This window comes from Labrus mixtus, chromosome 1 (assembly GCF_963584025.1).
Source record: "Labrus mixtus chromosome 1, fLabMix1.1, whole genome shotgun sequence".
NCBI lineage: Eukaryota > Metazoa > Chordata > Actinopteri > Labriformes > Labridae > Labrus > Labrus mixtus.
The window spans coordinates 22,312,612-22,339,078 of record NC_083612.1 but is presented as its reverse complement, the minus strand read 5'-3'; the positions used below and the strand labels follow the sequence as shown (position 1 = coordinate 22,339,078).

Here is a 26,467-nt window from a genome sequence, read left to right as displayed (position 1 = left end):
TGCTCCACCGTATTCTTCTTCCTCAAAGCTCTCCATGTTCAGGTCACAATATCTCCATCATGTAAGCAGTTAGCAGTCTGTGATAGCTGCAACCATTCTCATCTTTTATCCTCTTTTTATCGATACCAAAAGTAATATGGTCCATAATCAAGATATTAGCATGAACTTGATGTATTTAACTGTATCAATTTCTCAATTGAAGTAATTATTTTATTAGAAACTGTGAGTGAAATGTATCTTAATTTTATCCTGCATTTTTGGTCTCTTTTGCAATTATATAATATAAGCAGTTAAATTCTAAAACAAGCAGCTAAGGTCAAGGGTCAAACCAAACTAATAATGGACCCCAGCATCCAGTCAGTGGAGAGAGCACTGATCTGAATACTAGATCATGAAGTTCTAAAATCTGGTTAGTTGCAGCAGGAGCTTCATTAAGTGAGTGTTATAATGAACTGAAATAGACATCCATGGTGCAGCTAAAGGGACAAAATAGCCTGCAATTATTTGCGATTTAAAAAAAGCATTAATTTCAGACCTTAATGAATCATGATTAACTACCGGTAGTTAATGCTGAGCCCTAATTATGATTGGGGTAAGCTCAAACATTTTTTTATTTCCTGAAAGCTGATACTTATCTAATTAAATGTTATGCACAGGACATACTATACACCCCCTTGGGCTTCACAAATTTAACAATAATGTTTTACCCGTTTGCCAGAATAAATGCAGATCGTACGCACATGCTAAGGCACTGTCCAATAATTACAGAGTTCTGAAATGATGTCATCAAAACTACCTTGGTAATCATAGAACAGAAAATTCCACTGGACCCTAAATAGCTGATCCGTGGAGACTTTACGTCATTAAACACAAATAACCCTGTTAAGTTTTTTATTTTACTTGCCAGTACTGCGAGTAAATGTTGCATATTTATAAAGTGGAAGTCTGACCTCCCTCCCTCCATCCATCACAAAGACACTGGCTAAATTAATTGATATCATACTATCCTCCAGAGAAGATCATCTACAGTGTGAGGAACAGACCTACATTGTTCGGATTAATTTGGGGAACATCCATTACAGGTTGGGGGATGGAAGAGACACGTGATACAGTTTCTATTATCTAGACTCCATTTCTTTTAATTCATAGTCAAAAAAGACTTTCCACTCAACAATCATTTTTGTACACCTATTCTTTTCTTCCTTTATTTTATCTTGTTGTGTAATTCTTAAATTTTCTAAATTATATTTATATTATTAATATTGTAAAGTGTAAAAAAGTAAGCATATATGATTTGCCTTGATCTTTAAAGTTAAAAATATTGTCAAAGGAATATGATGATTATTATTGTTTGTTGCCTGCTCATGATCACTTCTTTTCAGAAACGTGTGTGGTTGCTTGGCACTCGGGTAAAAGAGGAAGAGACCCAGCTGTCTTTACAATATGAAAATAGGATGGGTATAGAATGATCATGAGTCCAAATAAAACTGTTAGTAAGTGTAATGTAGTCAACACTGTGAGAAAATGATTTCCAGTAAATAAAAAAAAGTTTACTGAAAAAAATTGCCATTAAACAATTTTATAGCATATGATTATATAAACATAAACATAGGACATCAATGAAAATCAGTTACATAATGTTTAAAATACATCTACTCCTCTTAGCAAGTGAGAGTAAAATGCTTTTAAGAGGTTAAAATCTTCACGTTTACATCAGTCAAAGGTTGACATACAGTGTTTAGTCATACAAGCTAAAATATAAACAAAGGCAATTAGAGATCAATTTTAAATTCTGAATTAACATTTCATCCATTCATATCAGTGGTCTGGAATGAGCTGACATGCTTGCATAAATTCTACCGAGACAATGACACATGAGGTTTTTGTCGATCATGCCACACAGTACAGAGAAAAAAAAAACACCTCCTGACACATGACAAGTTGCTTGTAAAGGTTTGATTGCAAGTGCAGCGACTGAGTCTCTGAGCATCCAGCATCTGAGGGGAGGAGGAGGATAAGGGTGTAGTGGCTGGGAGGGGGGGGTCGTTATTGGGTTTGCAGTCAGATCAGCCTCCCTCATCGTATCTGTGAGTGCTTTAGTGTAGTTAGTGGAGGAGGTATACATCATGGGGAGTAGTTCAGTAATAGTCCGCTAGACTGGAGACAGTCCACAAACTGGAGCGAGCTGGACAGGGATTAGCTGACTGTCCATGGTGAGCAAGGTGGAGTAGATGGAGGACCTGGGAGGGCAGCGAGTGGTCACAGCCTGTAGTTACCATGGAGATAACTTGTTTGAATAGTAAATGTGGTTTACCATCGTGGACGGACCGACAAGAGGCGGCGATGATGAGGAAGATGCTACCTCCAACCAAAAACAAGTGTGGCTGCCTTAAGAGTTTTTGGCAACCATCTTCATCGTGATGGTCTTCACTTCTGAGTACTCCTTCAAGCCACTTTCTCCCCTGAAAACAAACAACAGGATGTGGTTAAAAGCACTGCTCTTTTTGTTTATATTCTTGATATACTGCTGAAGGCTCCTGATGCAGAAACAGTTCCCTATTTTCCCAAGATAAAGGTTTTTATGATGTTAAGCAATTTAGGAAAGTATTTATGTTTCAAAACAAATAGTAAGTTTACATCATATTCAGAGGGCAGAAAACCATAAAGTCATACTCACAATTCACGTCCATTGCCAGACATTTTATATCCTCCAAATGGACACTGTGTGCTCAGAGCGTTGAAGCAGTTTATCCTGGGAAATATACAAAACATGGATCACTCTTGTGCGTTTGACTCCTGCGGTTTGCTATTGTAAGATAGAGCATAATTTTGTCAAAGTTGTTGTTTTAAAGCCGCTTTCAGTAACACAGTTGTCAAACGTTATTGTCAACAATATTGCTATTTTTCAAACTCTGGATTTAACAAAGTCATTCCATTTTTATTTAACAAACAAAGCTGAAAGTTGTCAGGCTGTATACTTCTGAACTACATTCATTGTCTGAAGCAGCCTAGGAACAAAAAGAAGTATGGATGAATCTGAAGCTTAGAGTAGTGAAGAAGTGGAAAAAACTGTGGAGATTTTAGATTAAATATGGTAAATATCAGACAGAGTACATCCTGTAGAGGAGGATTCATTTGAGCAATGGACTGGTTACACACAGGAGGTCACTTTAAGTAAGCTTTTACAGAGAGACAAAGATCAAATAGATCATTTCTTGCTTTACATTGAGATTTACTTTTGTATCTGTTATAAGATACAAAAGTAAAGATAAACATAAGATGAGTGATGCAATCTGTATAATAAATATGAAACTACTGCCAGCTAACAGAAGAAAACTGATAGCCTGACGCTGTCCAAAGTAAAATAAATCAAACACCTCAAAATCACCTTAAAATGACAATTGAACAGGTTATATCTTGTTAATTTAATACGTTCAAAACAGTAACGACAACAACAACATGTTGCTATGGTTACAAGGAGCTGTATAGCTGACTATTTATAATCCATAAACTTCCTGGACTATTGTTACCAACATAAGGGTGTCAAGGAGCCTGAAGCCAAATATTTATTTATAAAATATGACGGTTATGTTGTTTTGTATAATGTGGAACAAACTAACTGAGTAATCTATTGATACGACTACATTATGACCAATATTAAAATATGGGAAGGGGGAAATTCTAAGGATGTCACCTTAATCAACAGAAGACAGAATTAGGAGAAAACTTTAGACGCCGCTGGTCGTCTGCTGTCAAGAGTCTTTATATTCAAAGAGCAAGTGATTGTGGTCTGTAACAGCAGTGGGGGGAATGTTTTTTGGCGAAAGCAGGATTTGCAGCAGAAAAAAAAACAGTCTTGACTTGGTCTCAAAATATCACACAAAGTCCTTAACAGAAGAAGAGAAGCGGGATAATGAGTGGGCAGCATCAAAACTGAAGGAAAAGGTAAAATAATGTTTCCTTGGTTTATGGGGGATTGCAGTCAAGTATGACAAAGTTATAAATTCTTGTCAGATGCTGTATGTTATAACTATAACTCTATCCCTACTCACAGCCATCTGCTCATAATTACACAAGAAAACCAAACAATTTAAGGTGAACTTTAGAAGAACACATTTTATGACCATTTCATTTATACACATTTCAAAATTAGTGTCTCAGCTTACATTTAAGATTTATGTCCTACATGATGTCTCGCCCTCTTATATCGTTTTTTCTTAAATGCGAGAGCTGAGAGGAAATAAGTGAAAAAGAAGAGAAAATATTTTTTGTCAGCTTTTGTAATTAGAGTGATTGGCATGTCGCCAGTTTACAGTTCCTGGATGCCAGAGGCTGAAACCGTTTATACTTCCCACATGAAGAATATTACTGATTGCAGTTCAAGAAAAACATTCCGAAGAAACTCACCAGACAGTGCCGGCCTGCATGGCGGTGGATATGGTCATGGCTTTGTTGATGTCATTAGTAAATACAGCTGAAACCAAACCATACTCCGTGTTGTTGGCTCTCTCTATCACTTCGTCGATAGTTTTGAACTTCATGATCAGCTGGACTGGTCCAAAAATCTAGAAAGACATCAGAATATTAAGTTATTTTAAAGGTTTGAACTTCTCACTTAATTTCAATATCTGTCTACATTCACCATTGGTTTTATTGGTCTTATATTAAGACGTGTGAAGCGATTAGGATGGCTTCCCACCGATCATCTGGCACTTACATTTTAATGTAAGAACTAATAAAGAATAGTTCTCAAGTAAGATTCTGAGGTACTTATACTTATAATGGTTAAACAGAGTCCTAGGGCTACAACATAAATGCCACATGTAACTTAATACATGAATATGATTTCAAAAGTAGGATATATATCATAGTACACTATCATCAAACTAATACTTTTACTATGGATCCTCTCTTTTGCTGAAAAACATGAAATAGCTGACTTGTGTAAAGTTTGGTTGCCGGTCTTAGAACTGAATTAAGAGTACTTTTTTATTCTTGTAATAATTTTAACTTGAGTAAAGGATAATAAGACTTCTTATAGGTAAAAAAAATACATCAGTAGTGCTGGAACCATTTGATCTCTTATTTTTACCTCCTCTCTGGCGATGCGCATGTCATCCCTCACATTAGAGAAAACAGTGGGCTCAATGAAGAACCCTTTTAAGCCCAGAGCTTTGCCTCCACACTCCAGCTTGGCTCCTTCACTGATGCCGCTCTGGACAAACTCCAACACCCGATTCTGCTGCTCTCTACTGATCTGTAAAGGTGCAAGACAGACTTACGATTCCATTCCATTACGAGATCCAAATACTGACAAAACAAACTAGTAAAAGTGAATGGAAAGGGGAGATACAACAAGTGAAAGTGTATAGATCTATAGAGCTTACCTGTGGACCCTGCTCAGTGGTGGGATCAAAGGGGCTGCCCACTATCCTCCTCTTGGCTCTCTCCACACTCCTTCTAACAAACTCCTCATATATGGGCTCCTCCACAAATATACGAGAGCCTGCCGTGCAGCACTGGCCTGCATTGAAAAACACACCCTGGTGGGCCTGTTCTACAGCCAGATCCACTAGGAAAAATTACATTTTAGTTATTGGTTGGATACACAACAGATTAAATACTACAGCATTGAATGTGTAATCATCATAAAACTTCTAGTAAAGTCTGCACTATAATGTTACAAAATTGGGCCCAATATTTACTGGAGCTATCCTGTGCAAATCTGATACCTGACACCTGAGAGACAGGACCCTGCTGTTGTGCACGAAGGGTTAATGGACCCCTGTGATTTATGGGTCTCGACTGAAGCACCCGACTGAGTCAGGGTGCATTCTCATGATTTACAGGCCTTAGGGAGCCCCTCTCATGGCTGCTGAAAGCTTTTGAAAGCCTCAGCACCCTCAGTTTGGTGAGCCACTTAGAAATTTATATGAAACCCATCCATCCATAGGTTTTCATAGCAACACATAACACGAAGAGTGTTTCAAGATTCACTGTTCATGTGTAATTATCAACATAGTAAAGGTCCTGAGAGTAGCTCAACAAGAAGAAAGGCAATATAATGAGGGAGGGACCAACTTAAACATGACTCTATAACTTACAATCAGCATCTGCAAAGATGATATTGGGGTTCTTTCCTCCAAGCTCCAGCGTCACTCTCTTCAGGTTACTCTTCCCAGCTGCTTCTTGGATCAGCTTGCCGACCTGCAAAGGAAACAGAGCCTGGGTTTACTCACAGTTGCAGGCCCACAGCCAGATCAGTAAATCAGCTGGAGCCATTAAATAGCTTAAGGAGGTAGGTTAGCTCCAAACATGGGACACACCAGCTGAAACATGAGTTCTGCAAACACACAGAATGAATATCTATTACAGGTTTCTGGAGTGAGAAACAGGAAAATAAATGATGTTTTAGCAGGGAAACAGCATCTGATGTCTAATGAAAGGCAGGAAGGAGTAACCACAAGGTGTGTGGGTGGTGTTCTGCGGTCTGACTATCTGAGACGTGGCGGGCGGGGAGGAGGGATCTGTTGTGTCAATATGGAGAACAACAAGGGATTTGCTGTGGTCTATCGTTATCCTCTTATAATCCTTACTCCTTGTAAAAAATCACAATATCACATACACAAAGAGTTTTAAATCATACATTTAAATTAAGTCAGTACAAAGAGTCATATATTAAACTTAGGGACTATATCAGTATTTATACAAGTTTTACGTCTTTAAATGGTGCTTAGACCATTTCCAACACCCAGCCATTGATAATCGTCATTTTTTCAATGAAGCTCGATAAAACGAAATGTCATTAAGACAGAAATGCCAATTAAGTAAAATACTAGCCTGGAAAAATATATTCAAAGCTGTTAGTAAATGTTTTTTATTCTAAGTCTTCTTTTCTTTATTGGATAGGACAGCTCAAGAGAGACAGGAACTAGAGGGGGGAGAGAGTGGGGGATGACATGCAGCAAAAGGCCGAAGTTGGATTCGAACCCATGGCAACTGCAATGAGGACTACAGCCTCCATACACGGGGTGCACTTCAAAAATAGTTGTTGGCAAACATGATTGTTAATTATGATGAAACGTTTCAGTTCTTTGTAGGGGATATGCTTACACATTTTACCACACGGCTAGAACTAGATTAAAGGATGAATACTACTCTACACCAGATATGGAGCAGTTAGCTTAGCTTAGGATACATACTGAGAGTATTTGTAACTAGCTGACCTGGCTCTGTGTTAAGGAAACAAAGTGAAACTACCAGCACCTTATCAGCTCACTTAACAAGTTATATTTTATTAGTGAAAATTGTACAAAAGCCAATGAATCTGAAGTAAGTTGTGGTTATCTTTACCCTAACCAGTTATTTAGAATGGTGCTGGTAAGCCTTTTTTTGCTACATTGCTAATTGTTTCCCCTGTTGCCAGTCTTAACACTAAACTAAGCTAAAGTAAGCTACACAATGTTAGCTAGCCTTGTTCTAAACAAACAGATATGACTGTTATTTTTCTCCCTGTCTAGGAAGCTAAATTACCAATTTTTCAAAAATGCTGAACGTATCCACAAATATTATTGGAATATGGTAGTTGTAGGTCTTTTTGTTTATAACCTCAGAAGGATACAGTTTGGAAAAACAAGTGATTCCAGACATTTAAGATATTTTCTCTGGTGTCGGTACTAATAAGTGCAATGAATTAGTTGCTTTAACTGATATATGTTTCCCATGTCGTCTCGTGACACACTGTTTTAAGTATAGATAGCAGCTAGATAACAAGCCTGAGAAACCCAACACCAGTCCCTCACAGCCCCCACATCCTCAACAAGTATTCATCTCCCTGTTACTCACACAGGCTGTGTTATTTTCCAACAGAACTGACAGGATGAAGTGGAAAAATTCCCTCTCCATGTCGAGGCAACCCCCCCCCCCCCCTACACGGAAAAAACCCTCATCTTCTCTCACTATCTTGTCCCTTGTCTTATGCACTTTAAGGTAGTCTACTAGGATATAAAAAATACATAAAAATAATATAGAATCAACTGCTGCTGAGTTGTGCTGGTACTAAAGGAACACGATCCTTGGACGGTCTTCTTGTTCCTGATGTCTTTTGTCTGTCTTTGATCAGAGCCACAGAGAGGCTGACTAAGGGGAGGTTAGCGTGTGTTTATTTAGGGGTAAAGGAAACATGCTGGGCTAAAAGGGATCCTCCGTGTGGAGTCACAGCCACATGTGAGTGAGTTCCAAGATGAGCTGTGGTCCTAAAATCCACCTGTAGCTTCACCACCACCTTTATTCCTGTGAAGAGATGCTGTGGCAGCATCTCCCACCAATGCTAGTACAGTGGGGTGACTCACTGTCTGAGCATCAGAAGTCTCATACAATACTGGCTCAACGGATCAGTAATTGACTCCAGATCACATGAAACAACGGGAAAACTAGTAAAGAATACTGGGCCACTCACAAAGGAAATGTTCAATCAAGACGAGAAGATAAAACAAAGAAGTTTTTTGTGTTAGAAGGTGCATTTTGCAAGCTCGGATGCACACACTGATTGGGTGTTTGAGAGTAGGAATGACAATAGGAAAATATATTATAATATGTTTTGGAAACTCATTATGACACAATGTTAAAGCCACTGATATTAAGAATACATGAATGAACAGATTTAACTTTATCTCATGAAAGCTGTGGTTATAGTTAGTAGTTAGTTAGTATTGATTAGCCCAGTTAGAGGAAGATATAAAACATTGAGAGTCCTGTGGTCTTTGTTTTTCATGTATCTGTTTGATGCTTTGGATTGTGTTTTTGAAAGTGTGAGATAACTATAAGTATTTGAAATTATTGTATCTTTAATTCAGGCATGTTTTAAAAACTGACAGAGACACACAAGTTTACAATCATGCAAGGAGTTCTACTCTGAGCTTATCTATAAGTTTAGGTGATGAACACATTTACATTTTGGCTAATTACAGCCGCTCATTAAACTATCAGCAACCATCCAAAATTCAGGTCAGCAAATTGATTCATTCTCACTGCGATATATAATGACACTAGCATGGCTTTAAAATGAATCAAACTATGAACTTTGCAAAGAAGACCTGAGATGTCCTCTATTGCAAATAATACCTCTGAAGTGCTGGAGGTACTGCAAAGTGAACATCATTTAGTGTCACATAGATTTAGGATTAAAGTTATTATATTCTTAATTATGCTCTCTGATTTCACTTTCCATTGTGTTTCTCTTCGACTCCCTATCAGTAAAAGGAGTGTTTGATATCTTTACCCATGTGGGCTTGCTGGAGGTTGCCAACAAACCGCCATGGTCCAATTCTAAAATTATATAAACCTGACTAATGTACCAAAAATAGATGTGAAATACAGTCTGGTCACATTGTAATATAAAATCATTAGGATGGCTGTAAATAGCTCTACATGAGGGGTTTATTTTCTGTTAGAATTAACAGATGTTTATAAATGATCTGCAGAAAAGTTGTCTGCTTTTACTCTACCTGTTCCCTGAGGAATGTGTTTGTACTGCAACATGTCTCTGAGCACTCACCACCTAACATGGTGTGTCCTCAATTATTGAGTTTCCCATTAACTGCTCCAGTGTTATTGCAAGGATAAAAAGTTTTTCCTGTGTGTGTCCTGATTGTAAGTTCAATGAAAGCTAAGTGGAAGTATGGTAACACTGCAGAGACAGCGGAAAGAAAACAAAGAGATGTGCTTGTATAATCTTGATGACTCAAATATGTGCATGTGTGTGAGATAAAATTAGAGCGCCCGTCATGAGTAGTAATGACAGGGCAAGCAGCTTAAAGTAAGAGCCCATTTGTTTGTCATTTAAACTTCAATACATGCACACAACGTCCCCCAATTTACCCAACCTGCTCTGCACATGTTGGTCACTGTGTCACTTGCTGACAAAAGCCAGTAGGAACCAGCTGTGGATCTGAGCCACGTTAAAAGAGAAATGTACCTCAGTCGATCCTGTGAACGCCACTTTGTCTATGCCCATGTGGGAAGCGATCGCAGCTCCTGCCGTTGGCCCAAATCCTGGCAAAATATTGATGACTCCCGGTGGAAAGCCGGCCTGTCAAAACAATATGAGAGGAAACAAGCTTTAGCGGAGATGACAGCAGAGCCAAGCAAAACCACAGGCAGTGTGGGGGGAATCCGGACCCAACCCAACCTCCCTGCCAGAAGAGAGCTGAGAGAACATCAAAAAGGTGAAGTTAGCAGACAGATAGTCTCCGAAACGAGTAAAGGCCAGAGTGGGCTGGGGGGGAGACAGGCGGGATGTGGACACTCAGATTTGTACAGTATGAGAAAGTCTCGCTGCACGTACATGTGGTACTTTATTAGTCCTATACTGTAACTTGCCAGGGGTTTACCCTAATGTATACAAGAGGACGTGATATCTCCGTTGGTACTTACATTAACCATACAATGAAATGCTACACCAGTATGGAAGCTTGGATTTAAAAGTATTATATTGCTGACACAAACGTATTAGCTATGTTACTTGACAGAGCCTATGCGGTGGTTGCGCCAAATCTGTGGAACAGTCTACCTGCTAACATCACAACCGCTGAATCAATTGAAAATTTTAAATGTGTAAGACGTATCTCTATGGGTTGACATTTTATCATGGTCCTATTTATTGTGTTTTTTTAATTCTGTTATTTATTGCTTTTTTGTTTATATTGGTCCTTTCATATTGTGTTTTAACCATAGACTGTATTTATTAATGGACGAAGACTGAGTGACGTCACCCATCTGCTACTGAAGGGGGCTTTGGAAGCCCGTCGGTGTAAATGCTGTCTCAACCTAACCTTCAGTCAGCCTAATGACAGGCTAACAGCTGGAGCTGAGGCAGTCTTCAGCCTCCTGACAAACAGCTATACAAGGCTCGCCTGCCAGTCAGGTCAGCTTATTATAAATAACGCTTATCCTTCATAAAAATCAAATGAGATGAGTTTTTCACTCCCTGTACAGTTTGTGTCGATAGAGACATGGGCTAATCAGACTAACGTTGTTTTTGAAACAGGCTGTAGACATGTTAATTTCTGCTGTAAAAACTGGCTTTTTTTGAATACCCCATTGTATGTGACATCGGGCCAGCCTCAAGGGGACAATTGAGGAACTGTTGGTTTTTACATTGGCTACTTTTTTCTACAGCTGAGGTTACCGTGTGGTTTAACCTGTGTGGCACTTTAGCAACTGAGGCTGTGTTAAATTTGATATTAAATAAACTTTGACTTGACTTTTATCTTCTAATTGGTTGTACAGCTGTACAAATGCACTTCAGTAAATACGTCATTATTTTATCACGTTCACTCTGTTGCTGGTTTTAACTGTTATGTCCTGTTGCAATAAGGTTTACCCTGTGAAGGGTTAATCCTGCATTCAGGTGAAACTGGAAATACATGAAACACAATCCTTTTTCAAACCTGGGGTTTTTCATACCTAGTGCGAGATGTTAGATCTGGTTCTATCTTTGTTCTAACAGCTACTGTTTGATTGGTGACATATTTGAGACAGTTTTACCAGCTCAACACATCTTTTAGTTTTTACAATTGACAGTATATTTCTGTGAAAATACAAAGAACACAGTGCTGATTAAAATTGACTGATGGATTGTATGACTGTTAATGTTGGATTTTATTTTGTTGTAACCCTCTGCATCAACATACTTGCCGACTGTTTGTTGACAATTTAGTAAATGTCTTCACCACGTATGATACATCATCAAAGTCGATATACTTGACTCACAATTACAAATGGAAAACTTGATGTGAAGGCTTTTTTTCAACTCTTAACATGTATATGTTAAGAAGTTTTCTAAACATAAATAATATGCAACTTCATTTGTTCTGTGACATAGATTCAATGTACTCACTTCACTTAGCAGTTCTTAAGTTAAAGATTTGTTTATCCCTGTGCTAAATTGTCTTTTCATCTCAGGTCCTAAGAAAACTGTTTACAAAGATTAGGAATCATTGAAGTTGTTTTTGGAAGTTTAAGGACCACAAATAAAGCGATACGGCGCCCTGTCTTATTGGTGTAGCAGCAAACATTTCAAAACCCTAACCCTAACCCAACCCTGTGATTAAAGATCAAGATTTTGTGCCAGGCTGCACACCAGTATGAATAAGTGATAGGATGTTTTTTTTTTCAGGTGCTTTAGGTTGACTGGCCCTTTAACTTGAGCAAATATTGTGGATGGATTACAGTCTCTTAAGAGATGCACCAAATAAACAACTGACACTTTGTTTAACATCTGTTTTTGTCGCCTTGCAGATACACTAACATCAGAGTATCCAAGTGAAGGGTTTGCCAAATTCTTAGCGAACACTATGTTCTTGGCAAACTGAGACCTGTAAGTTATTGGAGTATTAGTGTTTGAATGTTGGCACACTGCCTCGTTAACACATTGTGGTCGGCAAAGTGATCATTTACCTCTTTGACGAGAGCACCGATGTAGAGGCAGGTGAGCGGAGTCTGCTCAGCAGGTTTCAGGACAACAGTGTTTCCACATGCAATTGCTGGACCCAGCTTCCATGCTGTCATCATCAGAGGGAAGTTCCACTGCGCGTGACACACACACACACATACACACAATCACACACAAGCAGGAACAGACATCATGCATCTGACTGACACACTGGGTGGTCACAAGTCAAGCTCAATAAGTCATCGCTCTTAAGTCACTTACTCTCATTTTCACTCTAAACATAGTCAAGTGAGAAAATGTTCTCGGCACTTGTACAGTATTTTCTCTTCCCACAGTATTCTGAGAAAGTCGGGAAATTGCAACACATGTGCAATAAAGCCGTATCAGTGTACAACACACAGGCCTGTGTTATTTCTGCTTTACACAGGAGCCCATGGGGCTCAAAGCAGAACCACACGCTTTCTGCACTCTTGCACAATCAGCCGAGTCTCTTTCTCCTTGATCTTTTCCTGCTTTCTCACCATTCTCCTTTCCTGTAACCCACCATGTTAAATCCTTCAGCACACTCCTCTGCCTCTCACTTCTCTATTACTCAAACTTGTACTGTTATTTCTGGGGCTTACTAGCAGGATTTACTCGAATAAACAGTGACTGTCAGGGAATTACTGGAAAATACAGGATGTCATTTAAAAAACTGACTAAACTAGAAAGTAACATCTTTTTTTTTTTTAACTCAGCCAACTCACTCTTATCTGTGTTTTTCTTTTCTTGCATCTACGTCTATTTATACAAATCATGCAGGTCACTTTTCGGAAGAATTAAACTTACGGGGATAATTTGTCCACAAACTCCAATGGGCTCATATCTGGTAAATGTCAGATACTCTCCATCTGTTGAGGAGCACAAGTGCAGGAAACACACACACACACACACACACACACACACAAACACACACACAAACACACGCACACACAAAAAACGCACAAACACAGACAAAACAGGGTTATTTATTTCCAGCTTTGAAAAAAAAAGCCGAAAACACATGAAAAATGTAAGCACCTGATACCTCCTGTGTTGTTGACTCAACATGTTAATTTGTAAATGAATCCACATGCAACATTCCTGCTTTCTTTACCCTGGTGAGAGATTACATTTGGAGCCTCCTGCAGCAGAGGCATGTGTGTAGCTGTTTTAGGTCACAGAGAGATGGGTGTTTATCTGGAAATGTTTGCTCATTCCTCTTACATTACTTAAGCAAAAAAGGAGGTACTTACTAAGGGTGTGCCATGCTTGTTCATTCTCCACAACAAAAAAAAAACAATTGATATTGAGAAATATGCGTATAAATGTGTTACCAGAGTCAGGCCTTAATGTGGCATTTTGAGAGGACTGATTGTGAAAACAAGCCAGATGGGGTACAGGGAAAGAATGATAAAGGACACTGAGCTGCAGATTCTCATATGTCAACCTTTTTGGATGTTGGGACTGTTATTGTTTGAAGACCGAAACTATAAACCTGTAAGACATGAGATGTTCTGCAGTATCCGTGAGGTTTGTTTGGAAGTATGACGCCTGTAAATGACTTATATTTCAATTTGGAACGAGCAACGTAAACTATACCAAACTGTGTAGCCAAAGGTGCTTCACATAATGACACTCCCCAGTCATTCAACAATGTCTATGATACAAGTTTAACACAGTAAGCTCTGCATAACGTGCAAGACAAATAGATGCTGAGGGGTTATTCCTAATAGAAGTCCTGACAGGTGAACAAACATTATTACTCATACCCTCACATCACACAGGCTACAGGAATACCCCTGCTTATTTTCTCTGAAAGTCTACAAGAGAAATAAAGCTTGAAGTGAAGCCCTGGGCTGTCGGCCCGAGCTCACCGAGGTGGGTTTGGCAGCAGTGTACAAGAGAAGCTTTGAGAGGGACAATACAGTGGTATGAGGAGGTTTCCCATGTCCTCTCCCTTTTTCTGTTTGCCTTCGTTGAGCTTCCTGTTGAAAACAGACAGCCAACTTTCCCCTCTTCAGCCCTCAAATTCAACTGCCTAAGAGGGGTGACACTGGTGGCAGCCTCCTCAGGACAATAAATGTTGGTATTTGGTTTTATTGACTCTTTGATACCTAAAATGCTGAATATAAGCATTATAAGTATGTAATGTTAATTATAATATAAGTTTTCTACAGATCCCCCTTTTCATTCAACAACCAGACACTTTTAAACTAAAGTAAATGTAACAAATGAGCATATAATACAAATGGATCAAAAGACAAGAAGTAAAGTAAGAAGCTATACCATTTAGCATCTTTCAGTTTATTGTTTTGATTTCACACTCTTCCACAACTTTCCTGTTTTGGTTCACCCTTATCGCTTTCTTAAGGGCCATACTGCTTTCTTAGGTGGTGAAGACCAAACCTGAGCTAAAAGGGAAAGTGTATTGGACATTATGCAGCCAAACACTCAACTGGAAAGTATCCCAAATGTTGTGTCCTTACTGATGGGAGTTTCTAGGGCTTGCAATTTGGTAACTATTTTCCATATTCTCAATATTAAAGGTAGTGATGTCAGTGTTGTGATTAGCTTAAAGGTTAAGTGTTAATCATGTTTAGACAAATAGTTTGACAAGATTTGGGTTGACATAATCTTACCATGAAATGAACATCTGGTAAACTTTCTTTAACCAGTAGACTCCCACCGCTACTCTATCTCATCACCGATCTGCCTTTTTCCATTTCACTTCAACGCTGCTGCACTACTCAAAGGGAAAACTCACCCATAGGGATGGAGGTGCCGTGGATCTTGTCTGCATATCCAGCAAAGTACCTCAGTGTCTTTATGGTTCCTTGGAGGTCCACAAACAGGGTGGGCAGGAAAGGCTTCCCACTGTTCAGTGACTCAATAGTCTGAAGAGAGACGGGGGAGACGTTTGAGAAATATGTGATATAACCTTGTGATCCTCACTTCATTTTATACTGGTTCAGCACATTCTCATGGGTGAAATGTGACACAAAGCTAACACTAAACTGCAGATACAGCCCCTGAGTTACAGTTACATGTTCTCTCAAGCTTATTTAGAGTTCTTAAACACAGGAATAACTCAAAGGTCTCCGTAAAAGGCATAGGAAAACATTCATAAAACGAAAACAACATATATTAAATAACACCACATTGAAGTAAAACAGGCAAATGATCAAGGGTTGTACTACAGTTTAATTGCAGATACATTATGGCAATAATCAAGATTATAAAATGACTTTATATTTTATGAAAACCTTGGGAGAAATAACCAAACAACTGAATGTAAAAAGTTATTCACACTAAGTAATAAATCCAGAGAAATAAAAGAAATGTGTAGGAAATCTGAAAATCACTTACTGCTAGATAGACACTGTCTCTCTCCACCAGGTCGGCCAGTTTAGACAGCAGGCGACCCCTCTCAGATGCATCCATCCTTCTCCACACGGAGCCCAAAGAAGAGGCGAGACGAGCGGCCTGCACCGCTTTATCGACATCAGCCTTTGAGAAAAGAGTAGACACTTATTATCCTGCTGTAAACAGGTGAGCTTTTTGACTACCTTGGACTGACAAATCTGTGCTTCAATGCCAGCAGAATGTCTATTATTTCTGCATATGTTCATCCAAAACCACCTCCAGCTCACCAGACACAATAAAATGATATCTCTGTACACTTCTACTTTTCCTGTTTGTTGAGGGCAAAATGTTTTTAATGTTGTAATTGATTAAACTAATGTGTATGAAGTCAAATATGCTCTAGTGTGATCCACTACAACATTAGGATACTGCTCTGATATCAGACGTAAAACATCTCATAACAAGATAATAAAAGACTGATAGGCCAATTACATAATGAGTCCATCTGTTTAATGAGGCAAGGTCTCAATACTATTACTTTAAGGAATTAAAGCCAGAGTATAATATTTAAATATGTTGGTTGTTATTGATAAATATACATGTACTCTTGAAGCTGATTCTTTCTTTCCTCAAATTATCTACGCTGAGAAAACCTGGTTCTGAATCTGAAAAGCCCATTTGGGATCAAATAAAGCTATCTATCTTCTAAAAAAAAAAAAAAAGAAGTACAGAAGAGATTCTGTTGACGATTTACCTTGTCTGCTTCCTGGACCTCACAGATCTGCTCTCCAGTAGCCGGGTTGTAGGTAGGAAAGACTTTCCCACTGACCGAGTCCTGCCACTCATTGTTGATGAAAATCTGCAGAAAATTAAAAGCATTAAGTTAACAGATGCAATAAAGGATCTGCTGAGTAATATAGTTTCTTTTGTTTAAAGTTAAATGCATACATTGATTTTCTAAGATTCTGTCATTTTCAAACCAATTAAGCTTGAGTGGACGATGACGATTTGTTCTTCGATGTATTTTTAAATATTTATGTTTGAAAACAGTTTTATCACATCAAGATGTCTGCATGAACCTGCAGACGTCCAGGAGTGTGTTAAAGAGTAACTGCAGCGTTCCCAGCGCTTGTGTAAGGGATATGGGAGAATCTCTGGTATCTGGACAGAGATTCCTGCTTGTCCAGCATTGCTCTCTGGGGAGTCCTCCACCATCCAGACAAAGAGGTGGGTGTGAAGGGGGATGTAGATAAATCCCTATCAGACACCGGACCCCCCCCCCCCCCCCCCCCCCCCTCCCACCACACAACACCACCCCCAAGCACACAGACACACGTTTCACAACATCACTGCTCGTTTACAAGATCATAAAACATGTGCCGCGCTTGATTCCTGTGATGCGTTAAAGCTAGTCTTCCATTAAAAACCGCCTGGCCCTCCAAACAGGACATGTTCGACATCTTTTAAAACCAGAAAGAAAGAACAAAAGTGAAAAGTCACACAGCAGACAGATATGCCACAAGCAAAAACTTCAGACACTGGTTTTAAAAATTGGGGAATTTGAAAAAGTGGTGAAAAAGACCCCCAAAAAACAACATGAAGCTCCTTCCTCTCTGACATGTTTGGATCCATTACGAAGACTACTCACACACTGTTTTTAATGGCTGTCGTTCTGCCTGGTAGATTGAGTGCAAGGAGAACATCTGCTGGCACGAATCGCTCTCTGTGTATATGTGTGCTCTCTTAGCAGCCTCCAGCCCGTCAGAAGAGTTCTGATACAAATCCTGGAGTAAAGTTCAAGTATCCCACAGGCCTGACTCTCCCTAAACTCCCCAACATGTTTACAACCATAAACGCTGGGCTTTAAGTACTATTTAATTGGCTTTAAACTGTTAGCCATGTTTACTTTCAGGTTGGTATGAATTGCCAGGGAGTCTGAAACTGTTGGAGTGCAGCAAACACAGCACTCCGCCTGCCTCCTCTTCTTCATTCCCACGGTTCACAGGATCATAATGTGCGTATGAATAACTCACAAGCAGACATTTAAGGTGTTCAGTATCTGTGTGTACCAACCTACACGCCCATACGTTACAGAAACACTCCTAAAGTGTTTCTTTGTACCCACACCAGCCCTCCTCTCATACAGACGGGCCTGGAGTCCTCTCAGGCGCCTTCCATCAGGAGCCACCTTTAATCTGACGCTCATTAAGAGCACTTCATAAAATTGTCAGTAACGATAAGGAGCAGAGGGCCAGCTACAAAAACAGAAAGTCCTGTAGAGCACTGAATTAGTTTTTAAATTTATTGTAGGGGCCACTGAAGTAGGGCGCCCTAAATCAAGAGGAGCCCCCTGACAGCCTGAACAGTCCGAGCAGGAATGCAGACCGTGGGTAGCTTTATGCGAGGCGTAACCCCGCTTACAAGGCGCAGCTGAAGGAGAACGGATGAAGCAGGAGAACAGTGGAGCAGGCCGCCACCTAAATCACGGGCAGAAAAGGACAACTGTCAGCCGCCGCTTGGCTCGGCCCTCTCTTTGGGCTTGGACTGGTGTTAGACTTTTGTCTCGTTCCATTGAGAAACTTGATTAAGATGACAGCGCTGAAGCACAAATCAACTCTCAAGGGTTCTTAAAATTGCTTTTAGGATCATTAAGAACACAAGAATGAAACAAAGTACACATTTTTAAATGACTAATGGTGTTTTCTTTCCCATTCCCTGTGGCGTCGTTGCTATCACTCCACATGATGGTGTCATGTTTATAAAATCAGAGAACTTAGGGTTAAACGCGGTATTCAGCGGGAAAGATGATGCCGTGTCAAAATAAACAATTTTCTCCTTTTGGGGGAAAAAAAAGTGCAACATCTAAATGATTTACTTTTAAACACAAGTGCTGCTATTTAACTTTAAACATAGTACTAAATCTGCTAAAATAGCATATCAGAATCACAATCAGAAATACTTTATTAATCCCAGAGGGATATTCGATTGTTACAGTTGCTCCAAAATATACAATATAGCAGTAGAAATAAATAATAAAAATATTAATCAAATAGAATAGGAATGTAAGTAAGATATCAATAATAGGTACAAGAAATATTTACACTAATAAGAGTCAGATGGAATATATACACACAAGATTACTGCAGTTTGTTTCAATATTGCACTTGGTTATCATGAGACATATTATTCATTAGTATTATTATATTGCAGTTTTAATAAATAATGAGTGTGAGTTATGGTGGAGGTTACAGTTTTTCAGTTATTTTGTATTTATTTTTTAGGGTAATAGTCCAGGGTCAGACAGAGTGTTTGTCACTCAAAGGGAGGAGTTATACAGTTTGATGGCCACAGGCAGGAATGACCTCCTGTGGCGTTCTGTGGTACATCGGGGGGGATCAGTCTGGCACTGAATGTGCTCCTGTGTCTGACCAGCACATCATGGAGTGGGTGGTAGACATTGTCCAAGATGCAACGCAACTTAGTTAGCATCCTCCTCTCTGACACCACCGAGTCCAACTCCAGCCCAATAACGTCACTGGCCTTACGGATTAGTCTGTTGAGTCTGTTGGAGTCCGCTACCTTCAGCCTGCAGCACGCAACAGCAAAAAGGATAGCACTGGCCACCACAGACTCATAGAACATCCAAATATAGGTCCAGACTTTCTGCATGGGACACAATGCAGCAGCAAACATTTAGCAACATGATCATTCTGCAAAACCTTCCAGAGAAAGCCTGAGATTTTATGGGCTATCATGTGCACAAGTGTTCATCATATCAGCTACAAATTGTTGCTCTTTGTTGATTTTTCTTGCGATGCAGGTCGCTGTCATCGGTTACAAAAAAGATTTGTTCGACTGTACCATTGTAAAATATGTTAACAATGCTGTGCGTGATTTTTTTTTGTGATAATTCACGTTTTAGGGGTGATGTGTAATGGGAAGTAAGAAATGCCAAAAAATACTCTCTGTAGCCAACAAAACATCTGTTTGGCTCTTTGGTTCTTCTCACAGCTCAGACGCTAACAGCTAAAGGGATATGTAATACTTCTCAGGGCTAGTCTTTTTTTTTTAACAAGGGGGGGGGGGGCATAAAGGGATGGGGGAAGGCGAGGGGGTGGGGAGGATTGAGGGGTTGGAGTTAAAGGGTTTATATATATGTGTGTGTGTTTATACACAACACACCAAGATACCAAAGCCAGACGAGTCCTAACCGGGCACCTGCAACCTTCGTCTGCGCAGGAAGTTTCATATCCTCCCCTATCACAGGACCTCGGTTTCCTCTCTGGTCCTGGACGGGTTTCAAAACTCTTATAATTACTACTGTTACAAGTGAGAGGAGAGCATGTGAAAGTGGAGACCAGCTGGAGGGATTTTTCGGCTTCTCCTCTCCACATGTCTGACACCACAGAGCCGTCATGTTGCTTCTCTCACACACACACACACACACACACACACACACACACACACACACACACACACACAATGCCACCCTGCGCTCCTGGGTTTGGCGAGGGCACCCTGGCTGTCAGTGCCTGGCGAATGTCTTTCTTTATTCTGTGTGTGTGTGGGCAAGAGGTCTGAAGTTGTTTTTTTTCTCACCCAGAAGTCATGTGAGAAACAATAATTCGACACACAGTTGTAATTACGTACAAGTTATTATTCACTTTTTCAGCAGATTTACTCATTTGATGGATTTCCTCCAGTAGTTAAAACCACAGCAGACTGAGAATGTTACTGCAGAACCAGACATTTTGGGGGGAAAAAAATCTTATGCAGGCTTAAATTAAACTGATTTCTTGAAACATACTTAAGAAAAAAACATATTTTTTATGTTGTATGTAGGAGAAAAATTGATTTAAAGATTTATGCAACTGTATTTATTCAAACCATAAATTGGAGCTTAAGCTTTAAAAACTATTCGACAAATTTTGTGTAGATTCTTACTCAAGAAACCCATATTTTAAGTAAACCTGTTTTATCCAGTAGACACTCAAGACGTACCCTTCATAATGCTAGACATCATGTTTTCACTCAGCGTAAATGTCTTAGTTTTCAGACTTTATCCAAAGATTGTTCACTACACTGAACCAATCAGATCTTAATCTACAATCCTGATGAGACTAATCGTAGAAACAAAGGCAACAAGCATTAACATTTTTATGAATCAACAGTAAAATGAGCCTCTCCTCTCCCCTCCTGTGTTTTATTTTTCCTTTGAACATCTGAAGTTTGATGGGTTTCCTGTGTACTTAACTGCTCCTTCATATCTCAGGTCAAGGGAATGTTTAAAGAACAGAAGTTTTTCTCTTGGGATCTGTGGTCTAAAAGGAAGTAATTTTTAAGAACTGTGACGTCTTTCCACAGACGAGCAAACATGTAGAGGAGCACTTGTGTCTTTGCTGTGGCTGCAGAAGGAGACTCTCTTAACAGATTTATGAAGTTGAGTGTTTTTCATAATGACACCGTAAGGATTTAAACAATCCCTGTCAAGAGGGGCCACGTAAGTAAAGTTGAGGGAAGTTAACAGGGCAACCTCGCTGTCACTGCTCTTCCTCACACAGTGATTAAGAGACAGGGGACATGATGTTGACATGTCCGCTAAGATGATAATTTACACTCGCTGTACAAGTGGGCATTTCACACCAACGGACACATTAATGGTGGTGCACACTTACCCTGTCACAACCAGAGAGTGTAGAGAGTATGTGGTCATGTGTGAGTGTGAGCGGGGAGATTGTGTAAGCTTTAAGGAACAGAAGAGGAGGAGGAGGCCGGGAGAGTTCTTGCTGTGCTCGTTGTGATAAATCATTTAGTTGCACAGTTTCCCCTAACTTTGGCTCTGTTTGATCTCCATCGCAGTAAGATACTGGTTTTGAAGTGAAAAAGTCCAGAGCTGCGGGTCAAGCTCTGGCGAGGCAGGGCCACTAACCCACACAGTGAGAGCGGCTCATAATTTACACCCCAGTGGACAGCACCTAGCATCGGGGAGCCCCAAGCCTCCATCTGTGCTATCTCAATCAGTGACAGATTGATGGAGCCTCTTATTCATCCAAACGGAGAGCTTGTCTCTGCACAGACTGCTCTTCAAACACTCACAGGTCTGCTGCAGGCAGGTTCTGTACAGGTTCCTATGGAGAAGGTACACTAATGCCAACATGAGCAAAGACAATTTATAACTGTTGATAAGATAAAGAGATATGTAACCCAATGTAATCCCGAAATCTGGTAGTTGTTAGCGCTATTTTCTGTGTCATTACCCTATTAAAGCATGACAGTTAAAACCATATTGGAGCTACTAACACCACAATATTATATTAGACTTGGCAAAACTGCAATTATTTCAAAAGCTTAACATTAAGTTTTGTGAATCATGTTCTCATCATATGAAACTTACAAACGGTTCAATCGAGGCTGAATGAAGGGCAAGTCAATATACTAACCTTTCACGTGCATTTTTACAACACAAGGACACAAACTTTTACAGACTGTTCTGTCAAAAAGCAGCAGAGTTATTTCCAAGTCTTGTAAAATGTGTTCCTCTGAGTGTCTGCTTTAACAACTCATTATCACTGAGCGGTGTGAAAAACCACAAAAGGCCACAAATCTAAACCACACAGAGAAGCTTTTACTTAATTATTCTTAAAACAGAGTCTCTGTTCTCTCTACCACAAGTGGAAAACATCAATAAATAGCTATCATGACTCTGTTATTTATGGCTTCCTCCGTGCTCCTATCAACCTTTAAACTGTTTCTGTCTTGTAACCCAGCTGTTGGAGCTCCAGTGATAGAAATGTGGGGGTAGGGGAGAGACACAGCTTTCCTTCTCCTGCTTTTAGCTACATGAAACATGGTGCATAAAACAACCATTTCCGCTTATAGGACGTATTAATGCAGATTCTGAAATCTTGCAAAGATGTACACAAGATAGAAGCTCTACTGATACAATCAGTGTGTTTGTGACGGTGATAAGTGCATGACTCGGTGAAGAGGACAAGGGGCGAACCTTGTCTGTAATAACCTTCTTTTATGCTTCCCTGATAGAAGCCGACCTGTTAAGTAATGATAGTGTATCGTTGGCCATATCTTTGTTTCCAGGGTCACTCAGATGTAATCTGTACATTGCAAAACAAAGAAAAGTCTTCATGACCAAACTCATTTTCGTAATGTATGTAAAAAGGTTTCAAATTTGCAGGAATGTGGAAGGTATACAATACAATAACTGAGGGAAACGTGTGTGGAAGCTTGCAGCTCCATCTACACACACACACCCTGTAGGCCTGTGATCGGTGCAGGCTGTTTCCCTCGCAGTGAGCGGGGTGGAGAACAGGAACAGGGTGTGAGGAAAGCCCACGCCAGGGGTTCCCATAAATCAGGGCCCTTCTGCCCCTTGTGTCCACCAAACCATCAGGGACTGGATGATCCAAATTCCTGGGGGTTAATTCACCAAGTGTGCTCCCTAAATTTCCTCCCGTACACCGTCGTGTCGTCCTCTTTAACTAAAAGACTGAACTGTGATGAGTTGATGGCTTACAACATGGCAGAGTCTAAAATGCATGAGCCGTCGTCTTTACAGTACAGCAGCAGCAGCAGAGTGCCCTTTGCACTTAAAACACTGAGGTATGCTGTTAACACAGAGCAATAATGAACGCTATCATGAGTCTGTTCTCTATAAGATGTGCCCTTTAATCTCACAGTCATAAGAACACTTGTTCTGCAGCTTTAAGAGCTTTTTATAGAGCAACACAAAAATGGAAGCAGACTACATGCTGGCTGAAATGTTTGTAGATGAAGTGTTGCAAGAATCTTAGAGGAAAACACATTATCTTTATTTTCTTTAACTTATCACCTCAACTTATTTAAGTATTCCCAAGTGTGCACGTGTAAAAAAAAAAAAAAAAAATCAAAACATAATGACATTGCATAGCTTTTTGGAACATGCAATACAACTTTTTATACTAGTTTTTCGGGTATAAGTGACACTTACTTTTAGCTCGAACATTTAAGTAAAAATTGAGGTGCATATGAGTTTCTCCAGTTAAAGTCTAAAATGTATTCACTGCTTTGGATATATAAATGTATAGAGGATTTACAAGCAAACACTAGTCCCAACAGATGTCTAAATAAAAAAACATTAAAAAGTGGCTTTCCTGTAGACGTGTCGTATGATTTGCTTTTGAAATGAAATAAAGTTTTTGTTTGAGCTAAAATAAATTAAAGATATTTCTGCTTTATTTTTCTCTTACCCACACACCTCTTATTGTGCACCCATATGAATGGTGCTCTGATTAAATGTGTGTTTTTACAATGAATATTTTAATATATTTTAATTGTTAAAGTATATACTACATAAACTTGCTGTTATCAACTAATTACACAAAGCATGATTTGAATTACTGCTACCGATTGCATTTGAAAAGCATGTATAGTTTAATTTGCTGTATTAACTGATGTCACTAAAATAAAGGAGTTTAACAGGTATAAATCATGGAGGCGTATGTGTAGTTTAGATACAAACTTTGCCCAAAATCATTATGATTGATCTAAAATTAATGGCATAAAATGTGGTTCTTATCTTTCTATATATCAATTTAAGCTTTTCCTTTTCTATGAATTCTCTTATGCAGTAACCTTGTGGATGTCCTGTGTCTTGACTGAGATGCAATTCAGGTGCAACGTTGAATAAATAGGCAACATTAAAAAACTATATTTGTATTACAATTATTAACACATAGGCCGTATTTTAACCTGGCAGAGTGTTGTATTCATTTCTAACACTTTCAAAAACAAGCTCAATCTCAGACACACCCTTAATGACGGTATTAGTCTCCTGCGCAGTGACTGCCATAAATTAATTAATTAAAAAAAAATGCAATGCCACATATTTAAAATTTGTAAATCTAATGATTTTAGGTCAAGTATAGTCAGAGGCAAAAAAAACACATACAGACACAAACACAAGATGTTTGTTATGAAATGCCCATTAATTTAGAATGTAATGCTCTGCTATTGATAATGAAATGCCGAGCCACATGGAGCACGTGGACGCTGAATTAACTCTTCGCAACTTCGAACATGAAATCGTCATTTTATCATTTATCAGAGGTTAGAAAGTTTAGCTCTCAGAAGTTTGTGCGCTCAAGCAACTCTTCTGCGGGCTTCACTCTGCTCTGATAGAAGCGTCAGCTGCTGACGCACAAAAAAGTTTCGCTCACACAAAGTTTCTGTTCAAGATTCACGGACATCTACCGAGCAGGAGCGGGCTCGTTACGAGTAAAGCTGTTCGGTGGTGTGTGTGTGTGTGTGTGTGTATGGAGTGTGTAGAGACACAGACCTTGGTGTACTTGATCTCCGGGTTGGGAACCGGGGAGGGCATCAGCTGGAGGGATGCCATGAGAGCAGCGGGGTCGCTCTTCACCTCTCCGGGGATCTCGATCTTACTGGAAGTCATCGTGTCTCCTCTCGTCTGCCTGCTGCGCCTCTCTGGAGTTTTTTCAGAAGATGTCTGGTCAGGACTTTGGGTTCCTTCCTGGGTTTATAGCCAGGTGTCAGCCGCGGTTCATTTTCATTGGGCAAAGAAAAAGGGCTGTCCTTTTGAAAATTAAATTCACGCATTTACATAAACGACATCAGCCATGCGTGTAAAGGAGGAGAAACACATCCACCCCACCCACCTCCATCTGCCGGTACTCTCACTTTTTAACCGCTTCACTCACCGACGGACCAAGGTTTCGTGTACTAAACCACTTTTACGCACAAAAATATAGAAGTCAGAGTTAAAACACTGCGCCCTGAATCAAAAGAGGTCATAACTAATATTATTATTTATTATCAGAAGCTAAATTGACTATTTTTGTTAGTTTAAACTGGACATATTTTTCCCAAAAGATTTCAAATTAGCCTTGTAACAAAAAGCAGAAAACTCCCAAATTTGCAGTAGCACTTTGAAACATTTGATTGTATCTGATGACCAGCAAAGTTTTCGTGATCTCCATTCAGTTGGAAATGGTCACATTTCATTTTTGAGTACTTTTAGGGATTTTCAGGAAACATAAGTGAACCCAATAAAACGTATCCACATATAGCCAACATATAGCCTAAAAGCATAGAACTGTTTTCTGGTTACATAAACTCACATTCTTGCCCCATCATTAACCATTTCCTCTGACATAAAGGTGTCAAACTCGTTCCCTGGGCTCACTATCTCCATGTAGTCTTTATTTTTGCCTAACATAACCCCCAACCCCCGCGGTCTAAGATGTTATGTAAATGCAGAGTAAAGGGGAATGCTGCTACTTGCTGGGGTGTTGTTAAGAGAGATTTGTCCTGCAGGTGATAATTCCTTCCAGCGCCTCCTTTAAAAAGTCCCAATAAACATCCTCCAATTAGCAGTGAGGTCCTGTCTCCTAAAACTAAAGGAATTAAGTAAATCCACGCAGGTATTAACACGTCCACAACAACTGCTGTTCTCCTTACACATTCATGAGGTAACAGATTAAAGGAAGTTTATTTGCGATAAGAACTTAAAGTTGGTCAGAAATGTGAGGACATATGAGAAAGATTCATATATAAAGTGATAAAGAAGTTTTTTGTGCCTAATGCAAACTGTGGTTTATGTTTACATAATAAAGT

General features: G+C 39.5%; 1 protein-coding gene across 1 annotated transcript; it reads right to left on the bottom strand.

Annotated features, from left to right (window-relative positions):
- Window positions 1-1,563: 1,563 nt before the first annotated feature.
- On the bottom strand, window positions 1,564-25,361 carry aldh1a2 (aldehyde dehydrogenase 1 family, member A2). Its single transcript, XM_061038540.1, has 13 exons — window positions 25,170-25,361; window positions 16,593-16,697; window positions 15,842-15,982; window positions 15,240-15,369; window positions 13,283-13,344; window positions 12,460-12,588; window positions 9,977-10,090; window positions 6,105-6,207; window positions 5,388-5,572; window positions 5,093-5,257; window positions 4,408-4,565; window positions 2,678-2,752; window positions 1,564-2,462 (listed from the first exon to the last, which is right to left on the bottom strand). The coding sequence occupies exons 1-13, from the start codon at window positions 25,284-25,286 to the stop codon at window positions 2,390-2,392; spliced, it is 1,557 nt and encodes a 518-aa protein (XP_060894523.1). The 5' UTR covers window positions 25,287-25,361; the 3' UTR covers window positions 1,564-2,389.
- Window positions 25,362-26,467: the final 1,106 nt, after the last annotated feature.